Genomic DNA, 22,147 nt, shown 5'->3' with positions numbered 1-22,147 from the left:
GTCATAAACCACGTGTCCTCACCACTGTCTTTGTCAGAGGGACATTCGGAGCCCAGGTGCTGTGTCGGGCATTGTGACTGTTCATACACCACATGGTTTGTTCTCAAAATGACACTTGGGTAGAGATGACAACTGTCCTATTTCACAGCCGGGTGCACGGGAGCAACTCTTGGGGGGTGACCTTGGCAGGTGGAGGGGTCAGCATTGAAAGAATAAAGGCAGGAAAAGGAGAGAAGAAAGAAAAAAGACAGCAGTAAAAAACAGCAAAAAGCAGGTGCGGTGCTGATGTGCAGGCCCACGGCCCACCCTGTAGTGAGCTCATCCACTCAGCACAGCTGCACACAGGGGCAGCTCTCCCCGGGGCGTGGGGCGCCGAGGTCAGGGAGAGCCAGGCTTTGGTCTGCGGAGCCCCCCCTGCCCACACGGGGAGGGAACTCTTCCACTGCCCCCCTCTCAAGTTCCCAGAACGAAATGTAAGCCTACCTATGTGTCCGCCCATCTGAACATGTGCATACACACACAGACACGCCCCCGCTCACCTGCACGCCTGTGGACGTGTGTGCGTGCGTGTATATTTGAATGTGGTGTCTTAGAAAGTCCCGTTCACCACGCGGAGCCACAGATGTGAGGAGCAAGGCCAGAGCGGAAGCGAGGCAGCCTACGCACCGTGTCCCACATCACGACGTACACGTCGGTGCTGAAGGAGTTGTTCACGTGCTGAGTGAGGTACAGGTTCAGGAAGTCGCAGAAGTGGTGATACATGTTAACACCTAGCGTCGGAGAAAGAAGCCTGCGTTAGCTAACCCCGAGAGCACGTGAGCAGACAATTTCACTCCACCCCTTCTGTTTATCACATGGTGGACTTTCAGCTGAAATAAATGAGAGAAAGGAGTTTTTCCAAACATGACATGATCTATACTCAGGCAATCCTCAATTTACAGACTGATTAGGTTCAAAAATTCACTCTAAAATTGATTATTTAGAAATCAGGAATGCATTTTCCCATATAAACTAAGTCATAAATAATCATTAAGTTCCCGGGGGGCGAGGGGAGTGAATAATACAAGTCTATTTAGCTCAGAATTGGATAGAACTATAGGACCATGAATTTATTTTTAGGATCATTTATTTTTAAAAATAAATTAGGCTACACCTGTTCATCATAGGATTGAAAAGGACGGCAACTATTAGCATTTGAGTATTTTTTCATTCCTGTCTCTTTTCTTCACACTTACTACTTACAACATTGCTCCTTGGGGAAATACTAGCCGACTATTGTTTAAAAGGGCTGGATGTCTCGTGTTCTAGTTGAAGGAGCCTGAACTTTGGAATCAGAAGAACTGGGCTGAATCCCAGCTCAGTCATTCACGAGCCACGTTCTCGGACAAGTTCCTGAGTCCCTAAGGTCCTCAACTAGAAAAAGGAAATCCCTACACTGAGGTGCCAGCTTTGTTAGAAATTACCCACAACTGCCCAGCCAGGGCCTGGCAGCATGAAACAACGGCAACTAGCTGGGTCGGGCTGGATCAGATGGGTGGAGAGGAACAAGAGTCCCAGGCCCAAGTACGCCCCACCCAGGCTCAGCGCACAGGACCCAGGATTCAACCTGGAAATGTGCGACTCTGAACAGGATGCAATTCCAGGAACTGGCATTTAAAACATGTACTTTAAAGGAGGAAAAATATTTATTAAAAGAAAAAGTGACTCTTAAGAGCAGAAATCATGAACTATTCTGACTTCATTCCCACAGTGAATAACTACATTGTGTGCCAGAAAATGAGTTTAAAAAAAAATCAGTTCTTTTTTTTTAATCCTCACCCAAGGATATTTTTTCCATTGATTTCTAGAGAGAGTGGAAGGGAGGGGGAGAGAGACAGAGACAGAGAGAGAGAAATATTGACTGGCTGCCTGCTGCACGCACCCCAACCAGGGCTGGGGAACCTGCAAGCGAGGTATGCGCCCTTGACAGGGAATCGAAACTGGGACCCTTCAGTCTAGAGGCCGGTGCTCCAACCACTGAGACACACTGGCCCTGGCAACACTCAGTTCTTTCTAGACGAGTAATTTAGATGGATGTTTGGAGGGACTCCTTTTTCACCCAGAGAAAGGTTGACAAAGAGTATATTTTCAAATAAACAAGAAAAAGAGAATTCTATTCCAGCACAGCCCTTTGCCCAGGCCAGCCCCCGGCGCACGTGCGTCACTCAGCAGGTTCGCAGCACGTGCTTGCAGCACAGCACACAGAACAGCGCGCGGGGCCAGGAGGGTTCTAAGCCGGGGACGATCACAGGCTCCGTCCTCAGACACGTGAGTCCTGCTTCCTCCCAGCATCTCATTCTCCCCGGGAAGACTGTGCCCATGAAAGGGAGACAGGACGGAGACGGGACATGGGGTGGGAACACAGTACAGTGTGCATTGTGCACCTGATTTTGTTAACCAGTTACCCCAATAACTTCAATAAAAAGGAAAAAAAGAAAATAAATGGATCAGCAAATGAAAAAATAAATAACTTCACTGAAACTCTATATTACAAAAGAAGGAAAATGGGGAGACAGCATAAGTTAGAAGAAAAATGTATAATAGGAAAGAACTGGCCGATCACTCCCCCTCAACATACGCTATTGCACAGGTATCTCAGTGCACACATTCAACCCTTTTACAGGCAAATCAGTGTTTTCTTGGCCCCTTTTAATTGGCATATTTTTTAAATGAGTCAGGACATCAAACATAGCATTTTTACTTGCTCTTATTTTTAAAAATGTAAACTTGTCTGATTCCTGAACTTAATACTTTGTAATGTAAGAACTATGACGTCAGAAAGCAGAACACATTAAAAATATGAGCAATAAATCATCGTAATGCTGAAACAGCCAGGAAGGAGAGCTCTGTTTCACCGAAGGCCGGCGCTCAGGAGCGTGATGTGCGGCAGCGGGACCCTCGCCTCCCACAGCGAGCGGGCGAGCCAGTGAGCAAGCGCAGTGCGATCCACGTTGCCATGCAAGACAAGCAGCTCAGGAAGTGAAGCGTGCTTACAAGTCGAGAGTTAGAAGGTTTATGCATAAATGGGAAAATCACTGTAATTTCAACTTTTCCCCCAAGAATATACTGCAAACCCAACTTCCAGAGGAATCCGAAATTTACTCCACCATGGGAACAATGTCAGGAAGTTTGCAGAAGAGGTCACCCACCCTTTCCTGCCCGCAGTGCACACACGCTTCTACTCGGAGGAAAGTCCCAATGAAGCTCAACCTACATCGAGTGCTCTGGGAAAGGTGATGGGGCACATCTAGTGTCAAAGGTATTCATACACCTCTTCTCTCGCCTTTTGATTCTGATTGAATCATTTGATACAAATATGCAGGTTTCTTCTAAAGGTATTGAATGAAGGGAAATTCAAACCAGTTCACTGCTTCAGAGAAGAAAGCAGAAAGCAAACCCACTGTTCAATGTCATACTGCTTCCCAAAAGTTACCGGAAATCACATAATGTATCAGAAAAGGAACACTGCCCTGGCTGGGTGCCCAGGTGGTTAGAGTATCGTCCCAGTGAGACACGTTTCAGGTTCAACCCCCGGTCAGGGCACATGCAAGAATCAACCAACCAATGCACAGATAAATAGAACAACAAACCTCTCTCTCTCTCTCTCTCTCTCTAAAAATCAATAAATAAAATTTATTTAAAAGGAACAAAGCCTCATTAACTAATAAATTACAAATTAACTTCTCACCTGCATCCAATTTCATGAAGTAGGCTGGTTTCTCAACCACAATGTCACACTTAGCGTCTTCTATTGGCCTGAAGTTGAGCTGAGTGTAGCTCTGGAGCTCAGCGAACCTGGAATTATGAATTGGGAGACGCTTTCAAAGTGATTCTCCTGAATCTCCTACTGCAACACTGTAACTTGAGCTCTGTTCATCAGGGTGACTTCATTCCGGAGCAGCCTCCTAGGAAGACATGTGGACCTTCCCACTTACTAACCTTACGTAACTCGCGGTAGATTTTAACACTGAGACCAGGAACAGAAATGATTTTACATCTCAGTGCGATATACACTCATAACCTTCCAGACGAAAGAAAATTTGCACAGTGAATGGGCTAACTAATCTACCAGCAGGCGGGAGGAGCCACAGGTTTCTGCAGTCTGAGGAGGCTGGGCATCACCCTGACCCTGAGGCTCCTGGGCATGGGCTTCCTGGATCCCTGGAAAGACGGCATTCCAAGAATTATCGGTGTCTCGGAGAGTCAGCACACAGCTAAGCTTCCCAGCAGAAAGGAAAGCCTTTGTCTTGGAAAACCTCACTGGAAGCCACAGGGCACAGGTCTCTCCCACTGAGAAGGCAATCACCCGCAGGGAACCAGAGACATTTAGCGTTAACCTGAGATCCTTTGCAGCACGTCAGCTTTGAAACCACGTCTGACGTAAAACAAATATCCAATAGGTCCTTTTAAAATGCACAAGGGTGAAATAGTGTGGTTTCAGAAATATGTCCACAATTCTTTGAAACTTTTCCCTCCCCTGAGTGTGGGCTGGACTTAGTGATTCACTCCTAAGGAACAAAGTGAGGCAGCATGACGGTGTCACTTCTGAGGCTGGGCATTCTCTCTCTCTCTCTCTCTCTCCCTCCCCCTCTCTCTCTGCTCTCTAGGGGAACCTGGCTGCCATGCTATGATTAGGAAGAGACCCACATGACAAAGAAATGACGCCCCCTACAATAGCCAGAGAGAAACTGAAACTTATGTGAAGATTAGTCAACAGAAGGCTCATGTACTATAAATTGGAGTTCAGAGGGCCTGCAGAGGGAGTTCTGCTGCCCCACCCCTCATGGCCAGTGGCACACCCACTGCTAGCTCCGGCCCCAATTGCTCCGCTCTGTCAGCGGATGCGAGCAGGGCCAGCGCCATCAGCACGTGGGAGCGGGGCTGCCGGCAGACAGGGAACGGGGGACCATGGAGGGAGGGGCCGGACAGGGGTGCTGAGGATGGGCCAAGACCCGCCCCTGTGCCCACAGCAGCCTCACTCGCAGTCCACAGTTCCTTTCAAGGTGCATGAATTCGTGCACTGGGCCCCTAGTTTCTCTATAAAATAATGTTCTTCTCTTTGTTCTCTAGACTTGGGCATGGCTCACCATGAGCATGCGTGGCCGTAATTGCAATTCTTTGATATACCCAAATAAGCATATTTTGCTAGAGGAATATCAAGCTGCCTACTTGTTTAAGGTCAACTGACAACAACATGCGTGAGCTCAGAAGCAACCTCCAGGCTGCTGAATCTAGAGATGACTGCAGCCCTTGTCAACAACTGAACTGGGGCCCCGTGAGAGACCCTGAGCCGGACCCCCAGCGTGGCTGCCTCCAAATCCTGACCACCAGGAACCTCATGAAATAATGAATGTTTGCTGTCTTAAACTGCCCAATTTTGGAGTAATTTGTCACATAGCAATAGATAATGAATGCAAATATACTCCAGAGTATATTTTGGAGTAATTTGTTCTATGGAAATAAACAACTAATACAAACATACCCCAGGCAACTACCATGTGAAATCAGATAACAAAATATACAGGACTAAGAACGCCCATTGGAACACAGGAGCTCCTACTGCAGAACTCTGTTAAGTCAAAGAAGATGCCGCACTGCCGACTATAAAATGTCATACAGATGCACGGTAGATTACTATCCTGAAGGATTTTCTCAGAATGAGTGTTTGACCTCAAAAATTAGCATAAGAGTATCCTATGTGACTTGTGATATTGTTATTTAAATAGTAATATTACATTAGGTCTTCACCCCCTTTTCTGGCACAGAGCTCCTAAAACCCTTAGGATTGCTGAGGTCATGAGAATCATAAAGGTGTCTTCCATTGTGTTAGCGGCTCACCCTTAAAGTTGGGAGCTGGTTGCCAGAAGAACCAGCCATGTGATGAGAGGTTTGGAATGTTCAGTTCCACCTGCTGACCTCTGGGAAAGGAAGACAGGCTAGAGGCTGAACCCATCAGTGGCCAGTGATTTCATCAGCAATGCCTACCCAATGACGCCTCCACAGAAAACGAAACAGAGCTTCCGGGTTGGGGAACGCTTGGAGATTTGGAGATTGGTGAGCCTGGAGAGAACACAGAAGGCCGGCACCCCTTCCCCACACGTTCCCTGTGCATCTCGTACACTCTGGTGTTCCTGAGCCACATGCTTTCAACATAAACCACTTAATAATTAAAATGTTCTTCAAAGCTCTGCCAAACTAAACCCAACCTATAGTCAAAGGACATGTGACAACCTGGCCTTGAGGGACTGAACCCTTAACCTTGGGACACAGCATCAGAATTGAGTTGAAAGGCAGGACCCACGGGTGGTTCTGGAGAATTGCGTGGTGGTGGGGAAACCACCCATGCACACCGGAACCAGGTGCCCGGGACCTCCAGCTGTAAAGAGGTGGCGAGAGCATCTCTCTGGGATGCTGGACAGGTCTGCCCCCTGAAACTTCAGAAATATGCATCCCAAAAAATGAAAGTATATAAGCAAATACTTAAATCCAAATGTGTTCATTATTAATATTGAACCAGTGTCCATTTCCTGGTTTTGGTCATTGTGCTATGGTTATGTAAGATGTCACCATTTGAGGAAGCCAGAATAAGGCTACAATGGGAGCACCTTGTATCTTTAAACTTCTATGAGTCTAAAAGTATTTTAAAATAAAAAAAAATTTAAATTACCCTAATTCCTTCATTTCTAGAGATGGTAACTTTCTTAGTAAACACAGAACTAGTTTAATTTTAAAAATGTTTTAAATCAAAATGTATTCCCCAATTTATATAAAGTTCAAAAAGCTGATCAATGGTGTTGAAAGTCAGAATAGCGTTTATCTTTGGAGAGGAGGATGGGGGTTGGGACTGGGAGAGAGTTGGGTGCTGGTGATGGTCTATTTTTTTTAAATTTATCTTTATTGTTGAAAGTATTACAGATGTCCCGATGATGGTCTATTTCTGACTTGGGTCAGAGTCACACAGGTAGGTTCACTCGTTCATAATCCAAACTATATACTTTTCTCTATGCTTGTTACAGACTTCAATAAATTGTGTTTCTTTTTTAAATGTATGCCCCAAAACACAGAAATTACGAGTTAATAAAAATTCATTATTTTTTAACTCATTTTTTTCTTCCATTAGCAAAAAGTATGTACTATATCATACTTCCTAATATTTTATAAACATATTTAATTCAGTTATAACTGGTGGATTTGCTCTGAAGCCATCAATTCCTGAAAGCTCATGCCAAATTATTCACAAATGAAGTAAAACTTTCCATTTGAGATTCCCTACCAAAATCTGCAAGTTCCAGAAATAAAGGCAAATATTTTACAAACACAGTAAAAAAAAAAAAATCTCACCAAGACTGCAGGGGGCTTTTGCGCTGACCTTCAGACATCAATGTATGCACATCAAGCTTACAGTGTCCTCCAATTTCACCAGTCTGGAAAACATCCTCCTGAAACCTGGTCGATAACAAAAATTAAATTACATTGGAAAAATTTTTCAGGACTCAAGCACATGAGCTGTCACCAAAGTGGTTTACCAAAATCAGTTTTTCATCAGAACCAAACTCTTTATAATAGAACTAGAGGCCCGGTGCACAAAAATTTGTGCACTCAGGGCGGTCCCTCAGCCTGGCCTGTGCCCTCTCGCAGTCTGGGACCCCTTGGTGGATGACCACCTGCTGGTTTAGGCCCACTCCCTGGGGAATTGGGCCTAAGCTGGCAGTCAGACATCACTCTGGCAGCCAGGGAGCCCTTGGGGGATGTCCACTTGCCAGCGGGGAGCAGGCCTAAGCTGCAGTCGGACATCCTTATCGCTGCTGAGTAGACAGGAGAGGCTCCCACCACCACCGCTGTACTGGCAGCCGGCAGCCTGGCTTGTAGCTGACCAGAGCTCCCCCTGTGGGAGCGCACTGACCAGTAGGGGGCAGTTCCTGCATTGAGCATCTGCCCCTGGTGGTCAGTGTGTGTCATAGTGACCAGTCATTCCAGTCTTTCTGCTGTTAGGGTCAGTTTGCATATTACCCTTTTATTATATAGGATAGAGGCCTGGTGCATGGGTGGGGGCCAGCTGGTTTGCCCTGAAGAGTATCCTGGATCAGGGTGGGGGTCCCACTGGGGTGCCTGGCCAGCCTGGGTGAGGGGCTGATGGGTGTTTGCAGGCTGGTCACACCCCCTTCAGGGTGGGGGTCCCCACTGGGGTGCCTGGCCAGCCTGGGTGAGGGGCTGATGGCTGTTTGCAGGCTGGTCAAGCCTCCCCCCACAGTGGGGATCCTCACGTCATGGAGGTTTGGCCAGCCTGGGTGAGGGGCTGATGGCTGTTTGCAGGCTGGTCAAGCCTCCCCCCACAGTGGGGATCCTCACGTCATGGAGGTTTGGCCAGCCTGGGTGAGGGGCTCATGGCTGTTTGCAGGCTGGCCACACCCCCTTTAGGGTTGGGGGTCTCCACTGGTGTGCCTGGCCAGTCTGGGTGAGGGGCTGAGGGCCGTTTTCAGGCTGGCCAAGCCCCCCGGCGACGGAAGCTCCCAGCCTCTCCTTTTTTTCTTTTTCCTTTTTTTATTCTGGGGTTTATTTACCTTCTATAATTAAAACTTTGTTGCCTTCAGTGAAGCTCAGAGCCGGCTCCTACTCACTCCAGCTCCTTGGCCACGGCCTGCTGAAAGCACTTACCTGGAGTTTATTTAGCTTCTATAATTGAAACTTTGTTGCCTTCAGTGGAGCTCAGTGCCAGCCGGGAAGCTTGGCTTCCTCCATCACTGGAGCAACCAAGCCTCCTGCTCGCTTCAGCTCTGTGGCTGCCAGCTGCCATCTTGGGTTAATTTGCATATAGTTGCTCTGATTGGCTGGTGAGCATGGCTTAAGGCGTAGCGAAGGTACAGTCAATTTGCATGTTTGTCTTTTATTAGATTAGATATTTCAAATGTATACAAAAGCAGCAGAATCGTATAGGAAGGAAGCTGATGGACCCAAAACCCAGCTTCACAACAATCAACTCGTGGCCAATCAAGTCCCCCAACCTCCACCTGTCCCAGCCTCATCGTCACATCTTTATGAAGCAAACCCAAGGTATATCCCTGGGCCTGAAAATATTTCAGAATTTCTATTGGATTTTTAACATCAATCACTTAAGTACCTGTCATGGTTTCTCTTGATGTTTCTTAAGTCAAGGTAGAGATTGGTTGCTCTGCAATACTGAAGGTAGCGGGAACATACCAGACTCGAGTCACTCTGAAATAAGGTTGAGAAAACAACTCTGAGTATTAACATTCCAAGGACACCCCCAGACGTGCTAGACGTGTGACAGCATGTGCACCTTGAGATTGAGCCACACGGTGTAACGAGGCATGCTCCCAAAGGCTGCTTCTGTTTAGGACATTTCCCTCCCACGCAGGTTTTGACCACACATAGTTTTGCCCATTTTCACATTTTTCAGTGACTAAGAACTCCCAATGTTCTATTTATATCACCTCTTGTTAAGGCAAGAGCGGAATGTGTGGTTCAGTCCTCTAAGTAGAAAAGCTCTCAGAACCATCACCACCACAGTGTGTGAAAAGCATCTTTCAAAGACGAGCCAAATGAAACAAGATGAACACACACAAGACATTAAAATGCAAGGCTGAAGGGCAGTGTGCCAATTCCATAAGAGGTACTGTCTGCAAACAGAAAGCTGGTGGAGGTCCCTGTCTCAACGGTGACACAGGGCAATGTTTTCTAAATCATTGACATAAGCGAGCTGGCAAGGCGGCCACCAGAGCCGGCTCCTGTCTCTACCAGTCTGGTTTGTGCGGGAAGAGGGAGTGTCAAGAACTTTACTAGTATCTTCTCTGGATTTTACTTATAGATTAAATGCCATTTGTTTTTCCTGTAACTCCCATGAACACAAGGCCTTGACCGGCACAGTGTTCTGGAGTCCACAGTTGGTAAGGGATCAGGCTCTGAGAGCACAAAGCACACGGAGGTAGATCTTGGCCAGGAGAGCATTCTACAAACCGCCCCGGAGGAGTGTGCCAGGTGGGCCATGGCTCCTGCCTGCCCTGTGCACAGACAGCAGACTCAGGCCAGAGGATGGCAGGTGAGACGGCGTCTGCTGCAGGCACAAGCACAGTGCGGGTCCTGCCCTGCCTCCTGCGAGAAGTGCCTCAAGTCCTATTATGTGACAGCCTCCAAAAGCTACAGAGTGCATGCAAGTGCATTAATAAAATCTTTCTTTAATTTTCTGATTGCCTGAAGACCATGGAGAAGCCTGAGATGTCCGAGACTTGGCCAGGGTTCAAGCACATGGGAAGAAAACAGACCCTACAACTCCCTGGACCTGTAAAAACAAACACTGAGCCCTTTGCTTGGACTGGGACCCTGCACTGAGCATTTTTATATACAGACTCTCACTTCATCCTTACCACAAGCTCTGAAATAGGCATGGCTTAAAAGCAGAAGGAATTGCCGGGCCAATGTGGTTCAGTGGTTGAGCATCAACCTATGAACCAGGAGGTCATGGTTCAATTCCCAGTCAGGGCACACGCCCAGGTGGTGGGCTTGATCCCCAGAAGGGGGCAGGCAGGAGGCAGCCAATCAGTGATTCTCATCCATATTTCTCCCTCTCCTTTCCTTCTGAAATCAATAAAAATCTATATTTTTTTAAAAGTTTAAAAAGCAGAAGAAATTGAAAAACAGACCGTTGGGTGCCTGTCCAGGAATCAGGATTTGAACCCTGTCCTTCTTCTGACTGACAGTGGCTGCCTCTGGCAAAGGTGCGTTTACCAGCTGAGTGCATGCAGTGAGGGTGACAACGCACAGACCTGCGTTCTAATTCTAGGTGCACAGTCCCCGTAGCAGCTGTTGGTCTCACCGAAGCTGCTTACTGTCGCTGAGGACCCGGGGCCTTTCTGCCCGCCTTCTGCTGTGCCTGCGAGAACCCAACCAGCTCACATATTCAGAACAGCTGTTTGCACGCTGTGAAGTCCTAAGCAAACATGAGCAGCATGGTGAGTGTATCCTGTCCCAAAGTACTTGCAAGCAAATGTGTAAAGATGCATTTTATCAATTTATCTTCTTTAGCACATGCTTAAGGGAAATGCTAATAGTGATATTTTAACTGCCTCACAATATGGCCACCTGATGTATGTGTGAAACTAGGACACAGTTTCCAAAGGACACGGAACAACTTGTTTTCAGAAGTTAAAAGAGTCTAAGCCAATAAACACACAGGAGCAAGGAGTCCTTTCTCAAGGCCGTCCACCGTGTTTCCACATCATGATCTAAACACAGGAGCATATTAAATAAACCGCTCGCCGACTGCCAGCCCACCGCTGACCGCCGGCCCACAGCCAGTCCACCGCTGACCGGCGGCCCACCGCTGACCGCCAGCCCACCGCTGACCGCCGGCCCACAGCCAGCCCACCACTGACCGCCAGCCCACCGCCAGCCCACAGCTGACCTCCAGCCCACAGCTGACCGCCGGCCCACCGCTGACCGCCGGCCCACCACTGACCACCAGCCCACCGCCAGCCCACCACTGACCGCCAGCCCACAGCCAGCCCACCGCTGACCACCAGCCCACCGCCAGCCCACCGCTCACCGCTGGCCCACCGCTGACCACCAGCCCACCGCCAGCCCACCACTGACCGCCAGCCCACAGCCAGCCCACCGCTGACCACCAGCCCACTGCCAGCCCACCGTGACCGCCGGCCCACCACTGACTGCCAGCCCACAGCTGACCGCCAGCCCACCGCTAACCCACCGCCAGCCCACTGCTGACCGCCAGCCCACCGCTGACCGCCAGCCCACAGCCAGCCCACCGCTGACCACTAGCCCACCGCCAGCCCACCGCTGACCGCCAGCCCACCGCCAGCCCACCGCTGACCGCCAGCCCACCGCCAGCCCACCGCTGACCGCCAGGCCACCGCCAGCCCACCGCTGACCACCAGCCCACCGCTGACTGCCAGCCCACCGCCAGCCCACCGCTGACCGCCAGCCCACCGCTGACCGCCAGCCCATCGCCAGCCCACCGCTGACCGCCAGGCCACCACCAGCCCACCGCTGACCGCCAGCCCATCGCCAGCCCACCGCTGACCGCCAGGCCACCGCCAGCCCACCGCTGACTGCCAGCCCACCGCCAGCCAACCGCTGACCGCCAGCCCACCGCTGACCGCCAGCCCATCGCCAGCCCACCGCTGACCGCCAGGCCACCGCCAGCCCACCGCTGACCGCCAGCCCACCGCCAGCCCACCGCTGACCGCCAGCCCACCGCTGACCGCCAGCCCATCGCCAGCCCACCGCTGACCGCCAGGCCACCGCCAGCCCACCGCTGACCGCCAGCCCACCGCCAGCCCACCGCTGACCACCAGCCCACCATCTGCTGGGGCCGGCAGAGCTCCCGCAGCTCCCGCCTCCGCGCGCCAGCGTATCCGAAGTCCGCTTGCTGCCAGAACGTGTCCCGGGCTGATTCCAGGGTATCCGTCCTATTTGCAAACAAAGACTTTCGTCACTTTTTTTCTTTTTCTTTTTTCTGAGACTTGAGTCTTCTTTCGAAAGGTTACATTGCTGTAAGTTTTTCATTAATTTTTTTAAGTAAACTATCATAATTTTCTTAAAACGATCCCTTGCTACATGAATAAGTTACCAAAATACATTATTTACAGACATACTCACTTATAATACAAATGCACACATTGTATGTGTTAGATTAGGGTCATCCGGAACTAAAGAGAATGGACTGCTAATTACTGTATTTTACTTACCATTAACCTGGCATGATTTTTATGTATTTTATTTTTCCATCACCATTTATCCCCTCTATGCCTCTTCCACCTCCACCCACACTCCTCCCGCACCGTGACTGTACTGACTGTAGTAACTGTGGTGGGGACTCCAGGTGTTAACATGTTTAGCTTTAGACACAGTTACTAGGCTTGGTCATCAATGCACGTGGAAGGCTACTGTTCCGGGGACTGGAATGTATGGCCCGCGTTGACCCGAGGAGACCAGCCAGCAACCCGACCCCTGGCCCAGGAGCACTGCGAGTGGCCAAGCCCGAGCCACTGTGCTCCCGGGAGGGAACGCCCACCGCCCCGCAGACACCCATCAGCAGGTGAGAGGATGCTGGGAAATCACGGACGCAGCTTTGACCTGGCTAACCTTTCCTGCTGAATTCCGAACCCCTGACCTCCTTGCTCCTGAATTCCAAACCCTTTACCTACACCTTTCTTCTCCTTTTAAAGGGCTGGCTGGAGATGACAGGTAACACAGTCTTTTTGGGGTACACAACCCGCAGTCTTCTCAGATCGCAGGCCATCTGGATAAAGCGCCCGTAAAGACTCAATCCTCACCTCTACTTACTGGTTCTGGTGGTGACCAGCCCCACAAACACCGGCTTTTCCAGTTTCAATTACACTTGACTTTCCCTCCAGAATCACGAGGAAAACATCAGTTTATCTTCCTAGCGTCTGCCGGGGGCAATATTTTCTGTGATCTATACCGTTTCTCCCCCTGACAGAGGAAATGACAGCTATTCCTGGGGGCAGTCAAGTTGAATCCGTGACCATGTGAGCAAACTGATACCTAAAGGAGTTACTATCTAAAACCAAAGAGCCTCGCTGCGAACGGGGGATCAGCATCCCCGGCCGTGAAGGTCAGCGTAAAGGGGAGGCATTACTTACCATCCCATGTCCACGTAGGTGCAGACAGGGTAGCTGAACCGGAACTCGGGTCTGCAGGATTCCTCATAGCCCCAGCAGTACTTCAGGTTTTCTAAGTGTTTCTAGAACATAAATCATGTGTGTTGGGTCTGATCAAATAATTGAGTCAATACCCCCTTCTCTGGGAGACTGACCTTCAGGCCACTTCACTGCTGACATTCCCTTTCACTTAAACCACCTTCCACTTGCTAAGACCATTCTCCTTCCCCTCTGGACCTTTCCAGGATCCAGATCTGCCCAGAGAGTTCTCTGACCAGAAAAAGCCCACCTGGGTTCCTTTAAAACCTCAGGCTCCCAGTCCCTGGTGCTGGAACCATTTGGGGGCTCAGCCCATCTGGTTTTCAGGAGGACCCAATAAATCATAATTCTTTACCCCTTTTGGCCTCGTGCGTTCCTCCTTCGGTGACCCTACCAATGTGCATGTAGATGAGGCTCCCTTCTTCTGACATTTAGAGAGGACTCTTAGATTTTTCCATGAAGAAACAAAGCATTATAGGACTTTCACTTTTATATGTTACGATACATACTCATGCAATAAAAATTACAAGAGTAAATTCTAAGACTAGGAGTCTTCAGGTTCTTAACAACAACTATCTTTAATTACCAGCCCCTCCCCATGTTTGTCCCCTGACCAAAAGCCTAGGCTTTGCCTGGACAACCAGAGACCACTTGCATTGAAACTTCTGGAAGCAGCCTCCTGAAACAGCCTTCCTTTCTCAGAGAGCAAACTGACTCTAAAACCAGATCCTAAAAGTCACCTGAAATGGAATTTGTCACCAAAACAATCAGCTAAATTAAAAGGATCAGCAACTTTACTCATGCATCCAGATCAGCAGAGATCCCACAGACATGGAAAGCTATGCAGCCCGTGGGCCACAGCAGCTGCTGGTGGCCAGAGAGCCCCGCAGGCTCTTACTGGTTCCCAGGCCTCCGTCGGCGGGCTCCTGTGCCAGCACCGTGGGAAAGGAAGTGTTCCACAGGCCCAGCTTTGATCTCAGGGCCTCACAAGCTGCCTTAACGGGCTCCAATTTGAGGCCTTTCCAAGAGCTCTACACCAGAAGGACAGCCTCAGTATCAACCTTAATTATGTGGAGACAGGGCCAGAGGTGTTATTATCGAAATGAAGTGCTAAGGGACAGACCCTCAGTGCAGCTGAAGGAGGAAGAGGTGTCAAATTCTTTAGTGATTTTTAAACAGATACTCTTTTGTGTATATAATCTAATTTGATTCACTTATGGAGTATACAAATAGTACTGGGTTCCTATTTACTGTAGTACTAGTGATTTAGATTTTAAATCTCACTGCTGTGAGTGGGACAGAGTTTTAAACAAAGTTTGGTCGTTAGAAGCCTTATATGAAATACAATGATCAACTCACCTTACAACCAAAAGATAAAATGCTACCTTCAAGTTCAAGTTATAAAGCAGAATTTGTAAGCTAGTCTAAACTGCATGCTTTTAATAAACAAGAGAAGTAACCTACCTTATAAGGGCAGTGTGGGTCTTTCTTACAGATGTTGGCAATATGCCCATTGTTGTGCAAAAAGAAGGGGAGGTGCTCCTCGGGCAGGCGGATGCTGGCGTAGTCAAACCCAGGCCCGCCCTGGGCGCCCTCGGCCCCCACCTGGGGCGAAGCCTTGTGAGGGCGACTCAGTGGGAGGTCATGAAGCAACACTCCAAAGACAAGCAGCATTATCATCGCAGCCTCCAAACCTAGAGATCAAATTGCAAACACGTTCCTCAAGACAAATCCTTCAACAATCTCAGGGGGCCAGCGCTAAGCATAATTACAATGAACTTTGCTACATCAGGGCATAACGTGCCTTTAGTCCATAAATACAGCGTTTACTGTGCACCTGTTATGTGCCAGGCACTGTGTTAGGAGCTGTTACACTAAAACTTTCTAATTTCCATGGCTGAAAATCTTTTTACTTTTTAAAAAATTTATCTTTATTGTTGAAAGTATTACAGATGTCCCCTTTTTTACAAGTCTTTTTAAACTGATAAGAACAGATACTACACTTGATCTTAGCCAAATGGCCGAGAAGCGATGTACAAGTCTTTTTAAAAGTAAGGTTTTATTGAGCCAAAGATGCTAGCCAAAATGAAGATGGGTCTTGGGGCACGGAGTCTAAACCCCCAGCAGCATGGCAAGAAGATAAAGCATGTCTGTCATCCTGGAGTTTTGCAAGCATCTTTATCCATCCAGCCGGGACAGGGAGAGAAGGAAGTGGTCGGGAAGAATTTACAGGAGCTACAGGCAAAGCAGTGGGGGCGGCCACGCCCCTGCAAGAGGCAGCAGCGTCTGCAGGAGAACACCAGCTCCCATGGGCTGCTGGGAGAAGCACGGGTTCCTGGGATTAGATGGTGGCTGGCTAAAATAATCTGCAGAATATCCACCTGGAAATTAATCCGAAATCCCAACAGGTAAAACAAGAATGTGACTAGTTTTTTGCTAGCAGGCCCATAGCCATTCTCAGACTAACAAGCTCTCTTTCTCTCGCTCTCCAGCTGCTGTAATTTAATTGAGAACATTTCAGGATATTTTTTTTCTTATCAGAGCTAAGAATACAGGGGAGAACAAAGCAAGAAAACCCCTGCTCTCCTGGAGCTTGTAACCTAGTGCAAGAGACATAAAATAAACACACAACTTCAGAAGATGACAAGGGCTGTGACTCAAGTAACCCAGGGGCCGGTGACCTTTTCTGCAAAGGGCCAAATCTACTTCGCATTTGCAGGCTGTACAGTCTCTGTGACAACTACTCCACAGTGCCTTTGTCAGGAAAGCAGCTGAAGGAGGGGGTATGGCTGTTCTAATAAAATTATATTTACCAAAATGGGAGGAAGTCCTTAATATGACCCAGTTTGCTGCTGCCTGAAATAAAAGTAATATGACAGACAACATAGTATAATGTAGTTAAGAATTTGGACTTTAAAACTGTACCAACTAGGTTTGAATCCAGATGCAGATTCCTAAGCTGTATGACTTTAGCAAGTTATTTAACTTTTCTGTACCTCAGCTTTTCCATCTATAATATGGAAATTATAATAAGCCTTCCTCATAGGGCTGTGCATTAAATATTGGTAAAGTGTTTAGATGTACCTGGTGTGTTAAATGTTGTATGTTTATTAAATAAATGTTTAGCCCAGCTGGCGTGGCTCAGTGGTTGAGTCTCGACCTATGAACCAGGAGGTCATAATTCAATGCCCACTCAGAGCACATGCCTAGGTTGGGGGCTCAATCCCCAATCCCTGATCCCCAGTGTGGGGCATGCAGGAGGCAGCCAATCAATGATTCTCTCTCATCATTGATGTTTCTCTTTCTCTCTGAAATCAATAAAAAGATATTTTAAAAATAATAAAACAAATGTTTAAAACCATGTTGGATGGGGTGCAGGGTGCTCACTGACATCTGAGCTGAGACCTGAATGATGAGGAGCAGGGACACATGCCAGCGAGACAGAGGAAAAGAAGTGCCATGGCTCAGAGCCAGCATGTCTGCTGAGTGAGATAACAATACAACCAGCCTGAGCAAGTACCATGCGCCAGGGTCTCGGTACCAAGGTGCAGCAACAAGCACGCAGTCAGGAACTGACTCCCTGCCCTTGTGTATGACAATCTATGGTGGCAGTAAGAGCTAAGACTTGGAAAACTGCAGGAGTGAAATCCAGGCAGTCTGCCTCCGAGACAGACCCTGAGGCTCTCCCTGTCCTGCTTTAGAATTGCGAAGAGATAATGGTTACAGACCTCAGTGCCTTTCTAACTCTCCCCATCTACATCTCTTGGACCAGATTTCCCTATTTATCATCTATCTATAATAATAAAAGCATAACATGCTAATTAGACCAGACAGCCAAACTACCTTCTGGACGACCTTCCAGATGACCACACTATGATACCCATTGGCGCCAGGCCAGCCAAGGAAGGTGAGATGTGATTGGTTGGGGGCCCGGCCATTGCCCCATGAGTGCCCAGGCCACAGGCCAGCGGAGCAATCGATCAGTCGGGGGGGCTCCACGATCACCCCAAAGAGGGAGGCCCAGGCCACCGACTGGTGGGCTGTGGCAGGTGGGCAGGGCCTCCCTCTACTGGGGGGCAATCCATCGTGGAGCCCTGGCCGGGTGGGCAGGGCCCACCTCTTTGGGGCAATTGATCATGGGGCTCCCGGACTGTGAGAGGGCACAGGCTGGGCTGAGGGAACCCCCACCCCAGTGCACGATTTTCGTGCACCAGGCCTCTAGTATACTGGTATATATAAAAGCCTAAGTGACCTAACGACGGAACGACCGGAACAACCAGAATGACCGGTCACTATGACATGCACTGACCACCGGGGGGCAGATGTTCAACACAGGAGCTTCCCCCTGGTGTTCAGTGTGCTCTCACAGCGGGAGCGCCGCTCAGCTGACAGACCCCTCCCACGGTCCACCAGCCCGGCAGCAGCCACTCACTCCCTCAGTAGTCCTACAGTTCCAATCTCTGGAGAACGGGCCAGGCACTGATGAACCAGCGCTGCCGGCACGATCCTGACAGTGCTGCCAGCCTCCTGGAAGTCTGCCTCAGGCACCACACCGCTTCCCCTCCCTAGATGCTCCACAAGGAAGAAACAATATAAAAGCGGCTGCCAGGTGGCTCCTGACAACCAGTGCAAATGTCAGAGGGATGGATTGGATCCCAGGCCAGTAAGACCATCCCTCCGCCCGCCCAGAGGGCCAATCGGTTCCCAGCTCCCCCTACTCCCTGCGGCCCCCACCCATGCACAAATTCATGCACCGCACCTCTAATAGACAATAATCAGTATCACAGACAACATATCATAGACAATAATCTTTCTGGTTCACTTTAGTGGTATCTTTTCTCTATTTAAAAAAAAAGTGCTCTTTCCACAAGGTGATCAAGCTGTATACACCTTAGCTGCTCCCGGCTAGGTCTGCTGTCACCAGGGCACACTGGAAAACTCAACTTTCAAAATCAGTTCGTTCACTGTGGGCGATAAAGCGGGGGCTTTCAGAAGCAGACTGCTGTGCCCCATTAGCCCCAACTTCCAAGGCCAGCAGGTCACCTCTGGACAGGGGGGACACCAAGGAGAGTGGTAAACTCCAATTTTCTTTTGGGTGGAGCTAGAGTATACTGTTATCTGTTTTAAGGGTGATCTGAATTAATCTTCTTGGTTAGGACTTTTATCAAACAGGGAGTTGATTACAATTTTATAAAATTTAAAAGTATAAATTCGCCCTGGCCAGTGTGCAGTGTGGCTCAGTTAGTTAGGCATGCCCTGTGCACCTAAAGGTTGTGGGTTCGATTCTACATCAGGGCACATGCCCAGGTTGCAGGCTTGATCCCCAGTAGGGGCCATGCAGGAGGCAGCTAAGTGTTTCACTCTCATACTGATGTTTCTCTTTCTCCCTCTCCCTTCCTCTCTCTCTAAAAATCAATTTAAAAATCTTTATAAGCCCTAACCGGTTTGGCTCAGTGGATAGAGCGTAAGCCTGCGGACTCAAGGGTCCCAGGTTCGATTCCAGTCAAGGGCATGTACCTTGGTTGCGGGCACATCCCCAGTAGGGAGTGTGCAGGAGGCAGCTGATCGATGTTTCTCTCTCATTGATGTTTCTAACTCTCTATCCCTCTCCCTTCCTCTCTGTAAAAAATCAATAAAATATATTAAAAAATAAAAATCTTTGTAAAAAGTACATATTAATAGTAACAGTATCACCCGACCCGCATGGCTCAGTGGTTGAGCACTGACCTATGAACCAGGAGGTCACGATTCAATTCCCAGTCAGAGCATTTGCCCAGGTTGAGGGCTTGATCCAGTGTGGAGTGTGCAGAAGGCAGCTGATCAATGGTTCTCTCTCACTATTGAATTTTTTCTCTCTCTCTCTTCCTTATTCTCTGAAATCAATAAAAATGTATTTTTTAAAAAACAGTAATAGTATCTTATAATGAAAATATTTACCACTTTAATCCTCAAAACCCCCCTGCAGCTGTTATAATGTTTCAGATGTATATAGCTGTCAGAAATGAAACACATTACCTAAAAAGATGCAGTAGTAGTTTTTACTACCCAGGTGATATTTTGAGTCAATGGAAATAATAAGAGAGAAAAAAATTGATGAGATAACCTGTAAGCGAAGGGTCTGGCACTTAGTGAGCTAAGGCCTAACTAAATAAAAGGCCTGGTTGCTGGTGCTCTCTCTCTGCCTTAATGAAACCACACTCAGAGTTACAGGTACCAACTTCGAGCTGAGCAGGAGAAGCAGGCAGCAACTGGTACAGGCGGATAAGCATTCCTAGCAGCAAACAACTTGCTGGCTCTCAGCCTGGTAACCCCACTCACTGAGTCACACTAGGACTGGACTTGAGCCTCCCTGTGCAAGAGACCGGACATCCTATCCTTTGACTCATCCTCCCCAGAAATAAAGTCATTGTTGTGACCAAGTCCTCCTGCCCTTTGGTTATCCACGTGTATTGTCCTGGACCGAGCTCTAGCCATACATAACTAAACCCACCATCACAGATCAGAAGCCTGGTTTTTGCAGAGGGCACGCACCCACTTGCATAAGCTAGGGGCAGGTGGCTGCTGGTGCAGGAGGCACACCCCGGGCCCGTGGAGGCCTTTGGGTGTGGAGTCCTGCCGCAAGGCCCCCGGGAAGGGGTGGGGGCCCTTCTCGGGCAGATGGAAGCTTTAGTAGCTGAGCTACTTTTTCCTTCAGCACAAAGCGGCCGGCTCCCTCCACTCCTGCAGCCCGAGTGGGTTTCCAAAGGCCTAAGAGGAGGCAAGAGAAAACGGAAAAGCCTAAGAGACGTTGAGAGAGGAAACACGGCGGCGGCCAGGGCGCAGTGGGTGGGCTGGGGCGGTGCTCCGAGCAGACGGGAAAACGTGCGGGACGCGGTGGACCAACGGGCAGCTACACGCAGCTGAACAGGGACCCCCGAGCGCTCGCCCCGCGGTGCCCGAAGCCTGGCGGCGGCAGATGGCCGGCGAGCGGCCTGGCTGCCCGACGGAGAGGCCGCCAGCTCGGCTGGAACGTCAACGGGGACCAGCGCGGAGGAGTCGGCGCGAGCGCCCTTCCGCGGCCGCCCTGCCGCGCTCGGCTGCACACCCGGGCCCCGCGGGGCTGCGCCGGGGACTCCGGGATCCTGGGCCGCCCGCACCTGCCCGCACGCCGCCCCCGCCGACGGGTCCCCCGCGCGCCCAGGGCCACGCGGCGCCGCCCGCGCCCAGAAGGGGCGAAGCGCCCGGGGCCGGGAGCCGGGAGCCGGGAGCCGGGAGCCGCGCCGGGAGACTAGGCGCTGGGGCCGGGGGCGCGCAGCCCGGCCGCCGCAGGAAGGGAGGGAAGGGAGGGGAGGGGGTGGGAAGGCGCCGCGGGTCCCGGGGAGAGTCCCACCTGAGCCGGGGAGTCGGGGCTCAGCCGGAGGAGAAGCCGCTGCTCAGGAGGAGGGAGTCAGCGCTCGCCACTGCGGCTCAGCGGAAACCCGCCGCCCGGGCCAGGGGGCGCCAGGGAGCCCCGCTCCGCCAGCCCACGCGGGCACGGAGGCGGGGAGGCGGGGCGGCGGGGAGGCGGGGAGGCGGGGAGGCGGGGCGGCGGGGCGGCGGGGCGGCGGGAGGCGGGGAGGCGGGGAGGCGGGGCGGCGGGGCGGCGGGGCGGCGGGGCGGCGGGGCGAGAGGCGGGGTCGGGGTGCGGGCTCCGCAGAGCTGGGAGAGCGCGGGACCCCGGGACGGGCAGTGGGAAACCGGCTCTGTTCACCGGGCTGCGTGGCACGGAGGCGGGTTTGCTGTTCCCTGATCAGACCGAAGTGCCCCTGGCTGTCAGAGCTGGCCCTTTCTGGTGGTGAGATTTCTGGGGTCCACTCACACTGTATGCAGTACAGTTGCCTCTCTCCTACTATCAGAAACTCACCAAGTTCAAATGCTGCCTGTGGAGTTTAATCTTTACCAGTTTGTTATTTTATAATTATTTTAACTCTTTTATTGTATCATTTTTTGAACCCCCATCTACCCCACTGGTATAGAGCATACTAGAGTTGATCAATACTGACTCAACTTGAACGATTTGCGGGTTACATGAAGGCTGGCACAAAGTAACCTTATGCACAGAAAGTCACCAGTGTTAAGTAATACGATTACAGGAAATACAACAGTTTATTTCTGTTGTGGGCAGCGGAAGGGCACCGGGTGTTAGACTGGTGGGGTCTGACCGGACCTGGGCTCAGCAACCTCGTCCAGCAACCTCGGTAACCTGAATTCTGGCTAAGAAAGAAATCAGAGCCAAGACCCAAATTAGAGAAACATTTATTTGATAAATCACAGAGGTGGAAAAAGTAATTCCTAGAAGAGATGGGCTTAGGAAACCAGTTACTGAGATAAAGGAAGGGGCCTTGGAGCTTGGGAGTGAGGAAGGTGATGGTAAGGCGCCTGCTAGGGGGGTT

At 50.1% G+C, this 22,147-nt stretch overlaps 1 protein-coding gene and 1 pseudogene across 5 annotated transcripts in view; both read right to left on the bottom strand.

Annotated features, from left to right (window-relative positions):
• EOGT (EGF domain specific O-linked N-acetylglucosamine transferase) overlaps positions 1-21,259 on the bottom strand; it is a 42,913-nt gene extending 21,654 nt beyond the window's left edge. For 2 of the 5 annotated variants that reach the window (XM_036331607.1, XM_036331611.1), the window contains exons 1-8: positions 16,550-16,583; positions 15,201-15,430; positions 13,680-13,780; positions 12,374-12,482; positions 9,158-9,252; positions 7,381-7,485; positions 3,728-3,834; positions 667-770 (exon numbers count right to left, since the gene is read on the bottom strand). In XM_036331607.1, the coding sequence (XP_036187500.1) occupies positions 667-770; positions 3,728-3,834; positions 7,381-7,485; positions 9,158-9,252; positions 12,374-12,482; positions 13,680-13,780; positions 15,201-15,416 (837 nt within the window). In that variant the 5' untranslated portion in view covers positions 15,417-15,430; positions 16,550-16,583. Of the gene's footprint in view, positions 1-666; positions 771-3,727; positions 3,835-7,380; positions 7,486-9,157; positions 9,253-12,373; positions 12,483-13,679; positions 13,781-15,200; positions 15,431-16,549; positions 16,584-20,226; positions 20,484-21,105 lie in introns of those variants that run through there. The other 3 variants (XM_036331610.1, XM_036331608.1, XM_036331609.1) reach the window with 3 other exon arrangements.
• LOC118668745 lies at positions 15,558-15,769 on the bottom strand (annotated as a pseudogene).
• Positions 21,260-22,147: the final 888 nt, after the last annotated feature.

This window comes from Myotis myotis, unplaced genomic scaffold (genome assembly GCF_014108235.1).
Source record: "Myotis myotis isolate mMyoMyo1 unplaced genomic scaffold, mMyoMyo1.p scaffold_m19_p_13, whole genome shotgun sequence".
Classification (NCBI taxonomy): Eukaryota; Metazoa; Chordata; class Mammalia; order Chiroptera; family Vespertilionidae; genus Myotis; species Myotis myotis.
The sequence above is the reverse complement of the archived record's forward strand: the minus strand, read 5'-3'. Positions and strand labels throughout refer to the sequence as shown.